The 12,076-nt window shown below is 54.9% G+C and overlaps 1 protein-coding gene across 1 annotated transcript in view; it reads left to right on the top strand.

Annotated features, from left to right (window-relative positions):
- Positions 1-12,076, top strand: part of TTLL11 (tubulin tyrosine ligase like 11) — a 233,343-nt gene that overhangs the window by 201,483 nt on the left and 19,784 nt on the right. Inside the window, exon 6 of the mRNA XM_045296623.1 lies at positions 5,937-6,043. Within this exon, the coding sequence (XP_045152558.1) occupies positions 5,937-6,043 (107 nt within the window). The remainder of the gene's footprint in view (positions 1-5,936; positions 6,044-12,076) is intronic.

Below are 12,076 nucleotides of genomic sequence, written 5' to 3'. Positions count from 1 at the left end.
CCCCCCGCGTCCGCTACAGTGCCGAGGAAGCCACAGGAGGCCAAACAGAATGGAGGGAAGGGTTGGTTTAGGTGGACAATATCGTGGGTGCTGCAGGGCACGTGGCCCCAAGAGATCTGCCCTGCTCTTCCTGAAACCTCCATGAAGAACAGTCCCACGGCTCTCCAGTCAATTCTGCCTCATAGGGACCTATCAGGAGAAGGTAAAACTGCCCCATTGCATCCCCAAGGCTGTAGATCTTGAAGGAAGCCAACTGCCTCATCTTTCTCCCAGGGAGCAGCTTGGGAGCTGGAACTGCCAACCTTTCAGTTAGCCATCCAATCTAATGCTTAACCCGTTGTGGCACCTAACATCTCCATATATGCCTATAAATAAAAACAAAACAAAACCCATCACCAGCTGGTCAGTTCCGACTCACAGTGACCCTACATGGGGTTTTCTGAGCGCCTAACTTGCAGAATCACTGGTCACATTGTACGCCTTCACTCAAAACCTAGCTGCGGCCTCTGGGGTGAGGGAAGGAGGGGGTGCTAGAAGGACCACAATCTGAATGCAGTCTGAAGAGAGGAAGCAGAATGGAGAATGTTCCAGTAAAATAGAGCCCTAACAGGCAGGCCAGCTGGACCAGAGTAATGTCAGAGAGATAGCTACAAATCTGTCTGTAGGTGATAGGCTGTGTGATTTTTCCATCCCTTTGTTCTCTATAATTAAGGACATTTGCATGAAACACTGATTTGTTGGGGGTGGCAGGGGTGGGGGGGGTGCTAGAGACGATTACGTCCTACCGCCGTCGTTCCCAATCTGGGGCCTGGTGGCAAGTACCACTGAGACTGGAAAGGGTGTCGTCAGGTGGGTTTGGGGGAGGCAAGCAGACAGACCCAACAATGAGCCTCCCTCCTCATCTCCCTCCCCGCCCACCCACCCAGCAAATGTCTTTAGTAATTAAGGATGCGGGAAGAAATGGAGAAAATACTGCACAACCGTGACGGGTTTTCCCTTTTAAAATGAACTGAGAGATCCCAACAGCAACTTAATGGAGAAAGATGATATTTCCTGCCTCTCGATGTCTCGGAGTATGTTCAGCCTTACTGGATAAATTTACCAGCGAGCACTTTCTCTTGTTCGCTGCGGCCCTCTCTCTCCTCCCGACTTTGGTTGGAATCTTGCTTCGTTACGAATTAATACTATTTATGCCATATGTTCAATTGAACCGAGTGCCCTTCTCTGGGGCTCTGCATAAGAGACAGCTCGCTGACTAGATAGACGAGCTTCTCTCGGGGCGCCCACGCAAACAGCCGAAGTTGAACTTGGCTTCCATCGCGACACCCGCTCTTCCTCCCCGAGTTCCTCAAAGCAGACTGGAGGGGAGAAAACAATAAACATTCCAACGGCGTTTCTTTTCCGTGGCCATCTCTCATGTGTGCTGCATAGATCAGCAGTTTTAGGAGTGGATTATGCTAATGCCAGTCTGGCCGTATTCTATTTTTCCTTCTCTCCCAAGAAGTGAGGAATGATGAACTGTCGTTCTCCTGTCTAGACTTACCTCTCCCTCCACCAGCTTCCGTGTCATTTCCTCAGGAGGCATGCGGTGGTCCGTTGTACCTTCTCCCTCCCGCCCTCTGCCTTCTTCACCCCCTGGAGGACCGCTGGGTGTGGGTGGAGGCTTCTCTTCCCCGAGAAGTAGAAATGGCCAGGTGGATTCTTCAGCTCGACGGCTTTCTTCGAGAGAACTGCATCTTGGCTGCCCTCTTTCCACTGATTATGAATTCAGGGCGTCCTGTGCATGCAATGCACTGAGGACACATCTTCCAAATGTTCCCAAGCCCACAGTGTGACACCACTGGCCCACGCAGCTTTTGCAGTACTGCTGCCTGAGATTAAACCACCGCGGAGTTCATTTCTAGGGACCAGGGGCGGCTTCTCTGCGCCTTGAGCCTCCTGTGGACTCGCGTCCACGGTGAGTTCTCCACCCCGGCTCATCCTGACTCCTGAGTCCAGGTCTCTGTCGCCATCGGAGCATTTTATTTTCTCCGTTCCCTCTTCCCCTTGGATCTTTTTCTCTCGTAAGGAGTTATTAATATGCTCCATCATGGGGAGCTGCGGGGGTGGGAGAGGGCTTGTCTTCTGAGAGGCAGTGTAGGGCGGTGGAATGTTCTGGAAGAGAAGGATAAGGAGCCCTGCTCCCCCTCCGCCATGTAACTCCTCTGTGACTTAAAAAAAAAAATCTTCCTTTCCGCGGCTAGATCTCTTTCCCACAATCTTGTGACGTGCTGCACAGTGACATGCTGCACACGAGGTGTCAGTGATACTTTAAAACAGTGGAACTGGACACTTTAACTTTGGAACTGGAGTTGTTGCCCCCTCCCCAAACGTTTACATGGTGGGCTTTGTTTGTTTGTTGCTATCTTCTAACACATATTGATCATTTGTAAGCTTTCGCCAGGAAGAAAATCAAAAACAAATAAGCATCTCTTCTCTATAGAGGGGGATGAACACACAAGAAATTCTATAAATAGGATTTTGTGGAGTGGGATAAGTTGCTTTCTAAATTTCCCATGAGATGTCAGTAGTCTTTAAGAGGAAACGGGGTGATCATTTTAAATCTCTCTGCACTCGGGCTGCTAATGAACTTGAATGATTTGTGATTCTTTCCTATCACGTGCCCGCATTCCTTTGGAGCGCGTTGCTCCAGGCGGACTCTCCATCACGTAGGCGGGTGGGAGCTGCCACTGCTCCTTATGAGCCAGGTACTGAGCTGGTCCTTAAATATGTCTGTGCTCAGGAGCTCCATTCACATCACACAAATAAGGAAATTGAGATGCAGAAAGGTGCAGTGCTTGCTCAAGGTCGCGAAGCAAAGTTGAGATGAATACTCATATGTACCCGACTCCCAAGGTTAGTATTCCCCCACATTGGTGCCTTTCTAGCCCATTCACTCCTAGGACCAGTCCTGGCTTCTCACGTTACCGTATTTCCTGGTCTTTTGCTTCAGAGAAGAGTCGTCCTTCTGTTCACTGGTCGGGGAAGGAATTGCATCCCAGGGCCTAAAGGGAAATGCTCATCCCTGTGCCAGAGCTCCCTCAGACTCCAAGAACACGTCCATCTGTTGAGGGTGGTACCCAAGTCTCACTCAGCTTGGCACCCCTTCACAGGCCCCCGAATACTGCCTGCATGTGATAGGCACAAGATCAAGTCTGTAATGAGCTGATAGATGGATGAGAAATTCATCCTGAAGTCTTGACTCTCAGAGTCAAGACCTGTTTGAGGATGTACGGTGACCACAGGGACAAACCTGGAAAAACCTATCTCCATGCCATCCTGATCCCCACTCCCAACCTCCCCAGCCTTGTGTTGGAAGCTTCCCAACAGGGCTCTGTAGCAATTTGTCTCACTGGTCCCTGGCCTGAGCCTTTGTATCTTGAACCCCAGGGTTCTTCCTTCAGCCCTAGGCTGGACTTCCTCCCACATTTCCCCACTCGCCTACCTTCCAGGGGAGAACTGGATGGGCATCCCAGATGTGACTTTGGATCAGCCATGCCCCTTTCTCTTGAGCCTCAGTGCACCCCTTGTCAGCATACTTCCCTCAAAGAATGACTTTCGAGATTCTGAGAGCTAATGGGCAGGAAAGGGCCTGGCATACAGATGGTGTCAAGAAACGCTTACAGACGCAAAATCTTTTTGAAGCATTTCTTGTCTACCGCTGTCAGCATGGACGCCTCCTTCCCCTGCCCCGGTAGCAGATGTTGCAATTAACTGTATTTGCAGGCATGACTAGGGAGGATGGGTTTTCTTGGAGAGTGGATAAATGGAGAATTCGCTAGAGTAAAAAACTATGGCTCCTGCTAAAGGTTGGCACTTCTCTTTTCTACCTGTCACAACATGAAATAAAATAACTGCGTGTTTAGCTGGGTTTCCCTTCTTATACCCCATTAACTCCTCCCAGCCCCAGCCAGACCGAGCTCCTGTCCAGCAATGAAGCAGGGGACACGGACATGGTAGTTAGAGAAGATCTGTAGCTATTCCTGACCACCTAGCTTTGGGAATTAGTAGTGCAGATTGTCTGAATACTTTGGGAGTGACTGGCACCTCATCCCCGGCAGAACCCAATAGAGATAGCCATCTGGGTGACAGGCAACGTGAAAAGCTTCACGTCTGCTGACATGTTATTACTGGGGCTCAGTAACTGTGTGCTGATGTGCTTTAAAGTCTGCCATGGTGACTTGTGATTGAAATACAGACCCAGAACCCCGGAAGGTGCAGGATGTGAATGGATGGCCTGGGAAATGCGGGAGGGGAGAAAGGTAGGGAGCAGGGAGCCAGAGAGAAAGGGCCTATCCACTAGCATAGGAGGCCCCAGCCTCCTCTGGCCCCATGTGAGGCACCCACCCAGCCCCCAGTGTTAGGGGTGCCTGTGGGATTGGAGGAGGACTTCTGGAATACCCACCTCCTGGCCTGTGAGCTTCCTAAGGGACCTGTTCACACAAGGGTGGGTGGAAAATGGGAAATCAAAGTTCCACACTTTGTCATCAGCTGGGGCAGCGGACAAGGACACATTGAAGATGCCAAAAACCACGTGGGTGTGGCTCAGCCCAACTGACAGCTGGCCCAAAGGTCTCGTTCTCAGAATCCCAGAGTAAACCTAGCCCCCTTGGGACTCACCTCTCAGCCCAATGCTCTTCAGGAGGACATTGCCTCTGGACACCTGACCAACCCAGCGCTGGCTCCAGGGTAACAGCGAGCCAGGTGCTTTGTGGTCTTCGTGTTCCAGAATGGACAGGGTCAGTCATTGAAAGGCCAGCCGCAGGCCTGGATGGCTGCATCTCTGGAAGAAAGCACAGGAAAAGAGAGCTAACCGTGGTTCCGCACCTACTGTGTACGCGGGCTCCTCAGTAATGTGAATATCTTCACTCTGGAGTCTAGGAAAGACAGCCTCGGAAGGTGTAACTGTCTGAATTCACATATCTAGGAAGGAGCAGGGCCCAGTATTTCAATCCTGATTCTTCTGGTGCCCTCCTGCATGCTCTTTTCGGTATACCAGACTGTCTCCCCACACTTCCAGACCAAACGCAAAGTGAGGAAGAAAGATGATTCTCAACATACATGCCGTGGCTTGGACAGGAAGCACCACTGCTGCCATCGGACGGAACAGCTGACAGGCTAGAACTTCGGCACCAAAGCATGCCGACCACTCAAAGCTCAGAGGCCCGCCCCTACTCCCTCCAAAAATCAGAAATGGGTGCCAAGGCCTCCCCGGCCATAGGACCCCTCCCCTGCCAGGGGGTCTGTAAATCTTGGGCTTCGTGCGGCTGCTTTTGGAGTGGGTGTTTCTGGTGGGGAGTTGCCCCGGGGTGGAGTAAGAGAGCTTCATTTAGCCTGTCCTGGTGGCGTCCGAGGGCCGCTCCCTGCAGCCCAGCCTTCCCGCACCCTCCCAGAGACAATCACTATGGAGATGAAGACGTATGCAGAGGGTGTGTTTTTGAAATGTGGCATTCTCATTTCCCTGTCGGAGCTGGTGAGGACCTAAATTGAGATGTGTGGGGACAGGCTGGCACGCGGGGACGCCAACAAAGACGGGTCTGGTGCCTGGGCGAGGAGACTGGGCATCGGGAAGGTCAAATGGCTCAACCCCAGGCTGCATAGCTCCTCAGTGGCGGGGCCAGGTGATGCGACAGGCTTGCCGCCTGAAGGCCCTGCTCCTTCCAACCTCCACCCCCAAGCCCCAACCCCCGCCCAGTACCCGGATGGCTGAATGTCCTGGTGCCCATGTGAGCTACCCTCACCTGAAATGTTCAGCCTTCTCCCCTGCCATTCCCTAGTTGCCAACGGTGAGAAAGGAGGGCGCCTTCTGGGCCAGGAGCACAGGTCAGGCAGAGGTCCTGCGGCTGGAGGGAGTGGGAGGGCCCCAGTCTAAAGGCGACACTTCCCATCTCTGGCAGGAACTGCAGGCTCAGCAGCAGCAGCTTGTCCATGGCCGCGGTGGATATTCTCTACATCGACATCACAAGGAGATGGAGCTCCATGACCCTGGACCACGGGGACTCAGGTACCTGAGGCCGGGCCTCCCTCTGTCACGCCCTGGTGGGAAGCCAGAACCCAGGAGTGAGTGGGGCCCTTGCTATTCCGTCTTGTTGAAGGACCATGATGGGGGGTGGGGGTAAGAGGAGAGGATCTTCTCAGCCCTGCACATCTCTCCCTGCGCGAAATGATCTGAGATGGAATACTAGGTCACCGTCTGCCTTGATCCCAAATCCACCGGGAGAATGCCTCATCTTGGCTTCAGGTGCTGGCTCCATGTGTTCTGCGTTCAGCAAACGCAAACTGAGCAGAGGCTCTGTGCCCGCGCTGGGTGGATCGCAGAGAACAGCGTTTGGTTGTCGCCCTACAGGACTCGAGAAGCAGTTAAGAGAACGTTAGCCAAGTGTGGTGCATGCTGGGATGGCAGGAAGCACACGGAGGGTGTAGGGACCAAAAAGGATCCTCTCTCCCCCACCCCCTTAAGGGGAGGCAGGGTCAAGAAAGGCTTCTTGGGAAAGGGCTGGCTGTGCTGCCTTAGACAGGTCGGGGATAAGCAGTTGAGCACAGCTGGGCCAGACCCCTCTGGACGGACCCCTCTAACAGGGGAGGGGGCTGCCCCGGCTAGCCCCCTGCCCCATGTCATTCAGAATGGCTGGCATAAAAAGAGCAGGGAGGCGGGCAGGCATGAGGTTGGTGGAGCTGTGGCATCCCAGCACACCGCAGACCCACACCATGTCCCCATTTGAGCTTGATCCTCTCGGGCCAGAGAAGGGCTCCGATGGAGGAAGCCACTGCGGACGCCCGTGCTCCCTCACCGAGGGTGGTTTTCTCCAGCGTGGTAGCCACCCCAACTGCCACCTGGGCAGCCCATCCGGACGTTCAGAGGGCCTGCCATGTGTGTTAATCTCATTAAGGGCCCTGGGCGCCAGTGCAGTGGTCATCATGATTTTCATTTTGTGGATGAGGGAGGTGCAGCTCAGGTGACCAAGAACATCCAGGGTGGCCGCCCCGGTTCCCTCAACTCTGCTGCCTCCTGTGAAAGCCGCTGGCTCCCAGACTCTGGGGGCATTGGGTCATGAAAGGAGAGTGTGGGCAACCCCGATGTGTCTTGGCCGCACTGTTTCCTGCCAGCGGAATCACCTCCTAGCTTCTGTTTTCCCATCTGTAAGATGGCCCGAGCCATACCCGCTCTCCTTGTGAGGCTGGACGTGGAAGCATGCGGTGCTCCGTCTAACGGCACCCCTCTTGTGACACTGTCATCAGTGGGCATTTAGGGAGAACCTGGGAGCCAGTCTGTCCAGCAGTGGGGTGCTTCCTGCCACATCCTGCCCCACCCTGGTGACTTCAGTGTCCAGCGGGGTGCCCCCTCCACTAGCCTGATCCAGGCCTGACCTCTGGTTTGCTGCTGCCAGAGCTTCCCAAGCACAGGCCCTCCCTGAGGGGGTGGGCGCCCACACATATGTTGGGCTTGGCTTCCTGCTGGATAGCGAGGCTGTTGGCAGACAGTACTGAGGGTGATGATGGTCGGTAATGGTGTTCCTGGGCTTAAGTGGGCCAAGCACCCTGCTGGACCCTCCCTCGGCCTGGAGAATTTTCCTGCAAGGTGGCCGTCAGCGTCTCCCGAACAGACGAGGAAAGGGAGGGGCAGAGGCGTGGCTAGAGGAGCTATGGCCTATTCCCGGTGGGCTGCTTTACCGTCCTCACTGGGGTCCAGTGAGATGCCCCACCCCCACCCCTTACAACGTCCCCTCTGGGATGCGGAAGAGAAACTCGGGGAGCACCACCAGCCATGGAATTGAGGGGACGAGGGCATCCGTGGTGTTCCTGTCGTGGGCAGCGCCGGCCTCAGACTCCCTGGGAGCCGGGAGAGGCTGGCGCTAGGGCGCCTGCAGGAGGAGCTGGCAGAGTCATGGTCGTGTCGAGGCCTGAGCGTGCTCACGTGACAACCGAGTGCTGGCACTTTCTGCTCTCCAAAGTGTGGAGAGGTGTTTGCTCTGTTAGACGCAGGGAGTCGCCGCAGGATCCCATGGAGGGGGCCAGATGAGGGGGTGGGGTGGCGTTGGAATTATTAAATATTGAAATTGATCAGGAGTCGCAGCAGGAAGCTATTTATCATGTTTTATTGCTTCCAACTAGCATTACCATCTGGCCCATTGTTAATTCCGAGTAGCTTTTCATGTTTTGTTTGCCTCTTAAATTGCTCCCGGTAAGCGGATCCACCGGGGCTGTCCACAAGACAGGTCCGTGGGAGCACTTGTAGGTCTGCCAGCGCCACTCCATTCTGCTGACCAAGCTCAGGAGAGCAGGAAAATACTTATTTTTAGCGCATACTGACAAGCGGCTCCTCGGCCGGCAGGGCAGTTTGCCACTGCTCAGCCCCTGGAGGTCTAAAATGACCAGCGTGATGTTGGGATCACCTCCCAGGTGCACATCCCACTGCTGGGTCCCACAACAGGCTTCCTGGAAGGGCCCTAGGACCCCCACTTTACAGAGCAGGAGGGCACACCCTGAGATTCCCAGAGCAAATGTGGCTAAAAACAAAACCACAGCCATTGAGGAGCTAAGGTCAAGTCTGAACTCCGGGCTCCTGCCTCCCAGCCCAGAGCTCTGTTCCCATGCAGGCCTCCACCAGCCAGTGCCTGTTTGTGTGAATCATGGGGAGGGGCAGGCTGGTGACGCTGAAGTCTCAGGGGAAGGCAGGGGCTCCACTCAGGGCACCCAGGACTGTTGGGAGGACAGAACTGGAGTGTGTGTTTGTGTGTGTGGGGGGGGGCAGTCTTGTCCAAGTGCTTGTCTCCCCTTTTGTCATCCTTGGCTCCTACCTGTCTGGTTCCTAAAAGGTGTCTAGGACAAAGTGGACTAGGCATGAAAGCCAATTTGGGGAAGGCAGTCTGTGGCCAGGGACCAGTGCTGTCTCATAGCTGGGTGCAAGCCAGGACCCACTCCTGAGGACCCTCCTGAGGAGGATGGTCAGAGATCACGAGCCTCCAGCGGAAGGGGCCTCTAAAGCCAGTGCCATCTTAGGAAGCTGTTGGCGGGCAGAAGAAGAAATCTGTGGTTGGGGGGTGGTCCTTCCTTCAGGCCGGCATCAGCAGAAAGGCTAGAGAGTCTGAATGTCCCCTCCCTCCATGATTCAGAGCCAAGGGACCCTCCGAGCCCCCCAGTTACAGGTAAGCCCTGGCCAGAGGTGTGGGTGCCATGTCGGAGAAAGACAGGCCTAGGAGGCTAACGGGAAAGCATTCTTCGGAGACGGGTGGAGCACCGGTTCTCCTTCCCAAAGGTTGCACACGCATTTATCCTTTCCTTCATTGATCCGTGCCGCAGACACGTCATCTACCAGGTGTTGGGTCCTATGGGATTAAGGTGAATATTAATGATCACAGCTACCCGTCTGTGGTGGACAAATTTCGCCCAGCATAATGTGCTCTGGGCTCGTGCGTGTGTCGAGGTGCAGGGCAGCTTCCTGCCCCACTGTGTGCTCACACGCTGGTGTGTCACTGCTCTCTTCTCCCAGGGCACTGACCTCGCTGGGATTGCCGGGTCACGTGTTCTCTAAGGGTTATGTGTTAATGTAGTTCTATGTACCCGAGGACCAATTGAAGCAAAACAACCCCCAAACCAAAGAGTCAGCCTAGATGCAAGGATGGTGTGAGACCCTTGGTTCAGGAGGCACTTTCAGCCTTGGTGCGTGCCTGCTTTTAGGCCGTTCTGACTGAACTCTTCAGTGAGTGGACTAACCCTCCACAAACTCACCCTACGTCTAACACACGCATCTTCCCCCTCCCCTCACATACCTGCCCACCCCCCACCTCTCCACCCAGGGGGCCCTCGTCTTGCATCCTGTGCTCACGGTTCCCTAACGAGGCCCATCTCCATGTCCGCTAGAAGGCCAGTGACTACTTAGGGCCTCGACCGAAACCCGTGAGGCAAGACCTAACCCTCTTCAGCACACCCATGCAATTGCCACGGTGGGTTAAAAATAAAAATAAATGAATGAATAGGCAGCGAGTTTTAATTTCCAGCCATGGGCTTTCTGGCAGAACACAGAAATCTAAATGAGAGAGTTGTCGGCGAGGCTGGAGCGAAGTGACCCTCCTGTTGCGTGGCATGCGGGGAAGACAAACGGCGGCCGGCGAAAGAAGAGCCGCTGGTCTTACACAGCTGCCTCCTCGTCACTTAGCCTCCGCCCTCGACGGAGCGGACAGTCAGTCTCGGCCGTTGGAGATGAGGCAATAAATGGCCATCCTCCCTGGCGTCGGCTAGGAGAGGGAAACACTTCCCTGGCAGCTTGTCCGGTCAACACCGCACCTGGGTGCATCTGGTTCACTTTGCCGCCAAAGTTTTGAGAGATAAGGTGAAAGTCCCTCCCAGTAACCAGTAGAAACAAAGCCAGAGAGAAGAAACTGGGTAGTCTTCCCCAAGCACCTTCTTCCCCAGGCTCTCTCTCTAAGCATGTGCACACGTGTGTGCACACACACGCCCACACACACACCATTGCTTTCAGAGGGAAAGCTAAGGACGTAGCTCAGTGCTGGAGATTGACTGCAGACATGAAGACCACATTGAGACGCATTCCTCCCGTGGCTTCCCGAACTGCTGGGTGATCTGTCCCCTCCTGGGGCTGCCCTGGTTGGACTGACAACATAACTGACTAACTCATGGTTAGTCACCCAGGAGCCCCTCCGTGAGATGGGTGGACACAGCAGCTGAAGTATCAGTGGTCACAAAGACGGCCCAGGACTGGGCAGCATTGCCTTCTGCCACCTATCTGAATGGGGCCATGGGTCCCTGCTGAGCGGGCAGCTCACTGCAGCGAAGAGCAGTTTCGACCTCACCCCAACTTGCTAGCTGTAGGACTTCTGATGGGGCAGACACACAACTTCCTCTGGGCCCCGGAGCCATCCTCTGTGAAGAGGAGGTCGTGTAAGGGCCCGCCTCAGACAAACCTGGATTGGATGCAATGGGCCGGAAGGGTACCTGGAAAACCCTCAGGGGAGGTCTGCCCAGAAGGAAATGCACAGCGACCTGAGATGAGGCTGTGCTTATCCATTGCCCTCAGTGCACACATGCCTGGCCTCTGAGCGCTGGGGCAGTCACAAGGGCCTGCCTCTGGGGGCTTGCAGGCCAGTGACAGGGATGGGCTGTGGCCTCAGCTGACACCCACCCCCTCCCCTTCCTTGCCAACAAAGAGCCAGGGCCTCCTCTCCTTCCCTTACCAACCTCTTCCAGGGCCTTTGGCAGTGCAGTTACTCCTGTCCCTGGCCTCCTGCCAGGCTGCCCACTGCGTTCCACAATCCCAGCAGCTATTTTATACCGTGCCTGGGGTCCTTTGCTCGATGTATCCATTTCCTGAGACTGTTGTAACAAATCTTGCCAAAACTGGATGACTTTCAAACAAGGGAACCGTATTCTCTCCGAGCCTGGAAGCTAGAAGTTCACAAGCAGGGGCTTGGTCGGGCCATGCTCCCTCCACACGTGCTGGGGGAGGAACTCTCTTTGCCTCCTCCAATTTTGCGGGGCTCATCACCTGCCCCCGGAGTTCACCCCAAACTCCGACTTCACCTCCACAGGGCCTTCTCCCCTAAGTCCGTGTGTCCAAATTCCTCTTCTCTTATAATCCATTATGATCCTATGTTTGCGTGATTATAGCTACAAAGACCCTATTTCCTACCTAGGTCAGTCACATGCACAGGTACTGGGAGTCACGAAAGAACGTGTCTGGGAGTGGGTGGTGCGCAATTCTGCCCCCTTGCAGTTGGGAAAACAGGCTCAAATCTCCTTGAAGGAGAGAGGGGAGTGGTAAGGTTGGAGACGGGACTCTCAGGGGTTTGCCACAGGGAATTCAGCGCTCCTGGGCACCATGTGCCATTCCCTGACTCAGCCCCAGGGGCCGCTCACAGAGTCTCCATACCACCCTGGGCCCTGCCCTCCCTCGGGTGGCTCTGACGGCCTTTGCCTGGCTGAGTCAGGCTCTGCCTCTCCCTCTGTGTAGCCATCGCACAGATCCAAGCCTGGAGCCCCTGCTGCTGTAGCACTGGATGCCTGGAGAGAGCACCTAAGG

The sequence above is a fragment of the Echinops telfairi genome, unplaced genomic scaffold (assembly GCF_000313985.2).
Source record: "Echinops telfairi isolate 266 unplaced genomic scaffold, ASM31398v2 ScPeMD7_7410;HRSCAF=8448, whole genome shotgun sequence".
Classification (NCBI taxonomy): domain Eukaryota; kingdom Metazoa; phylum Chordata; class Mammalia; order Afrosoricida; family Tenrecidae; genus Echinops; species Echinops telfairi.
This window is presented reverse-complemented; position numbering and strand designations above follow the sequence as displayed.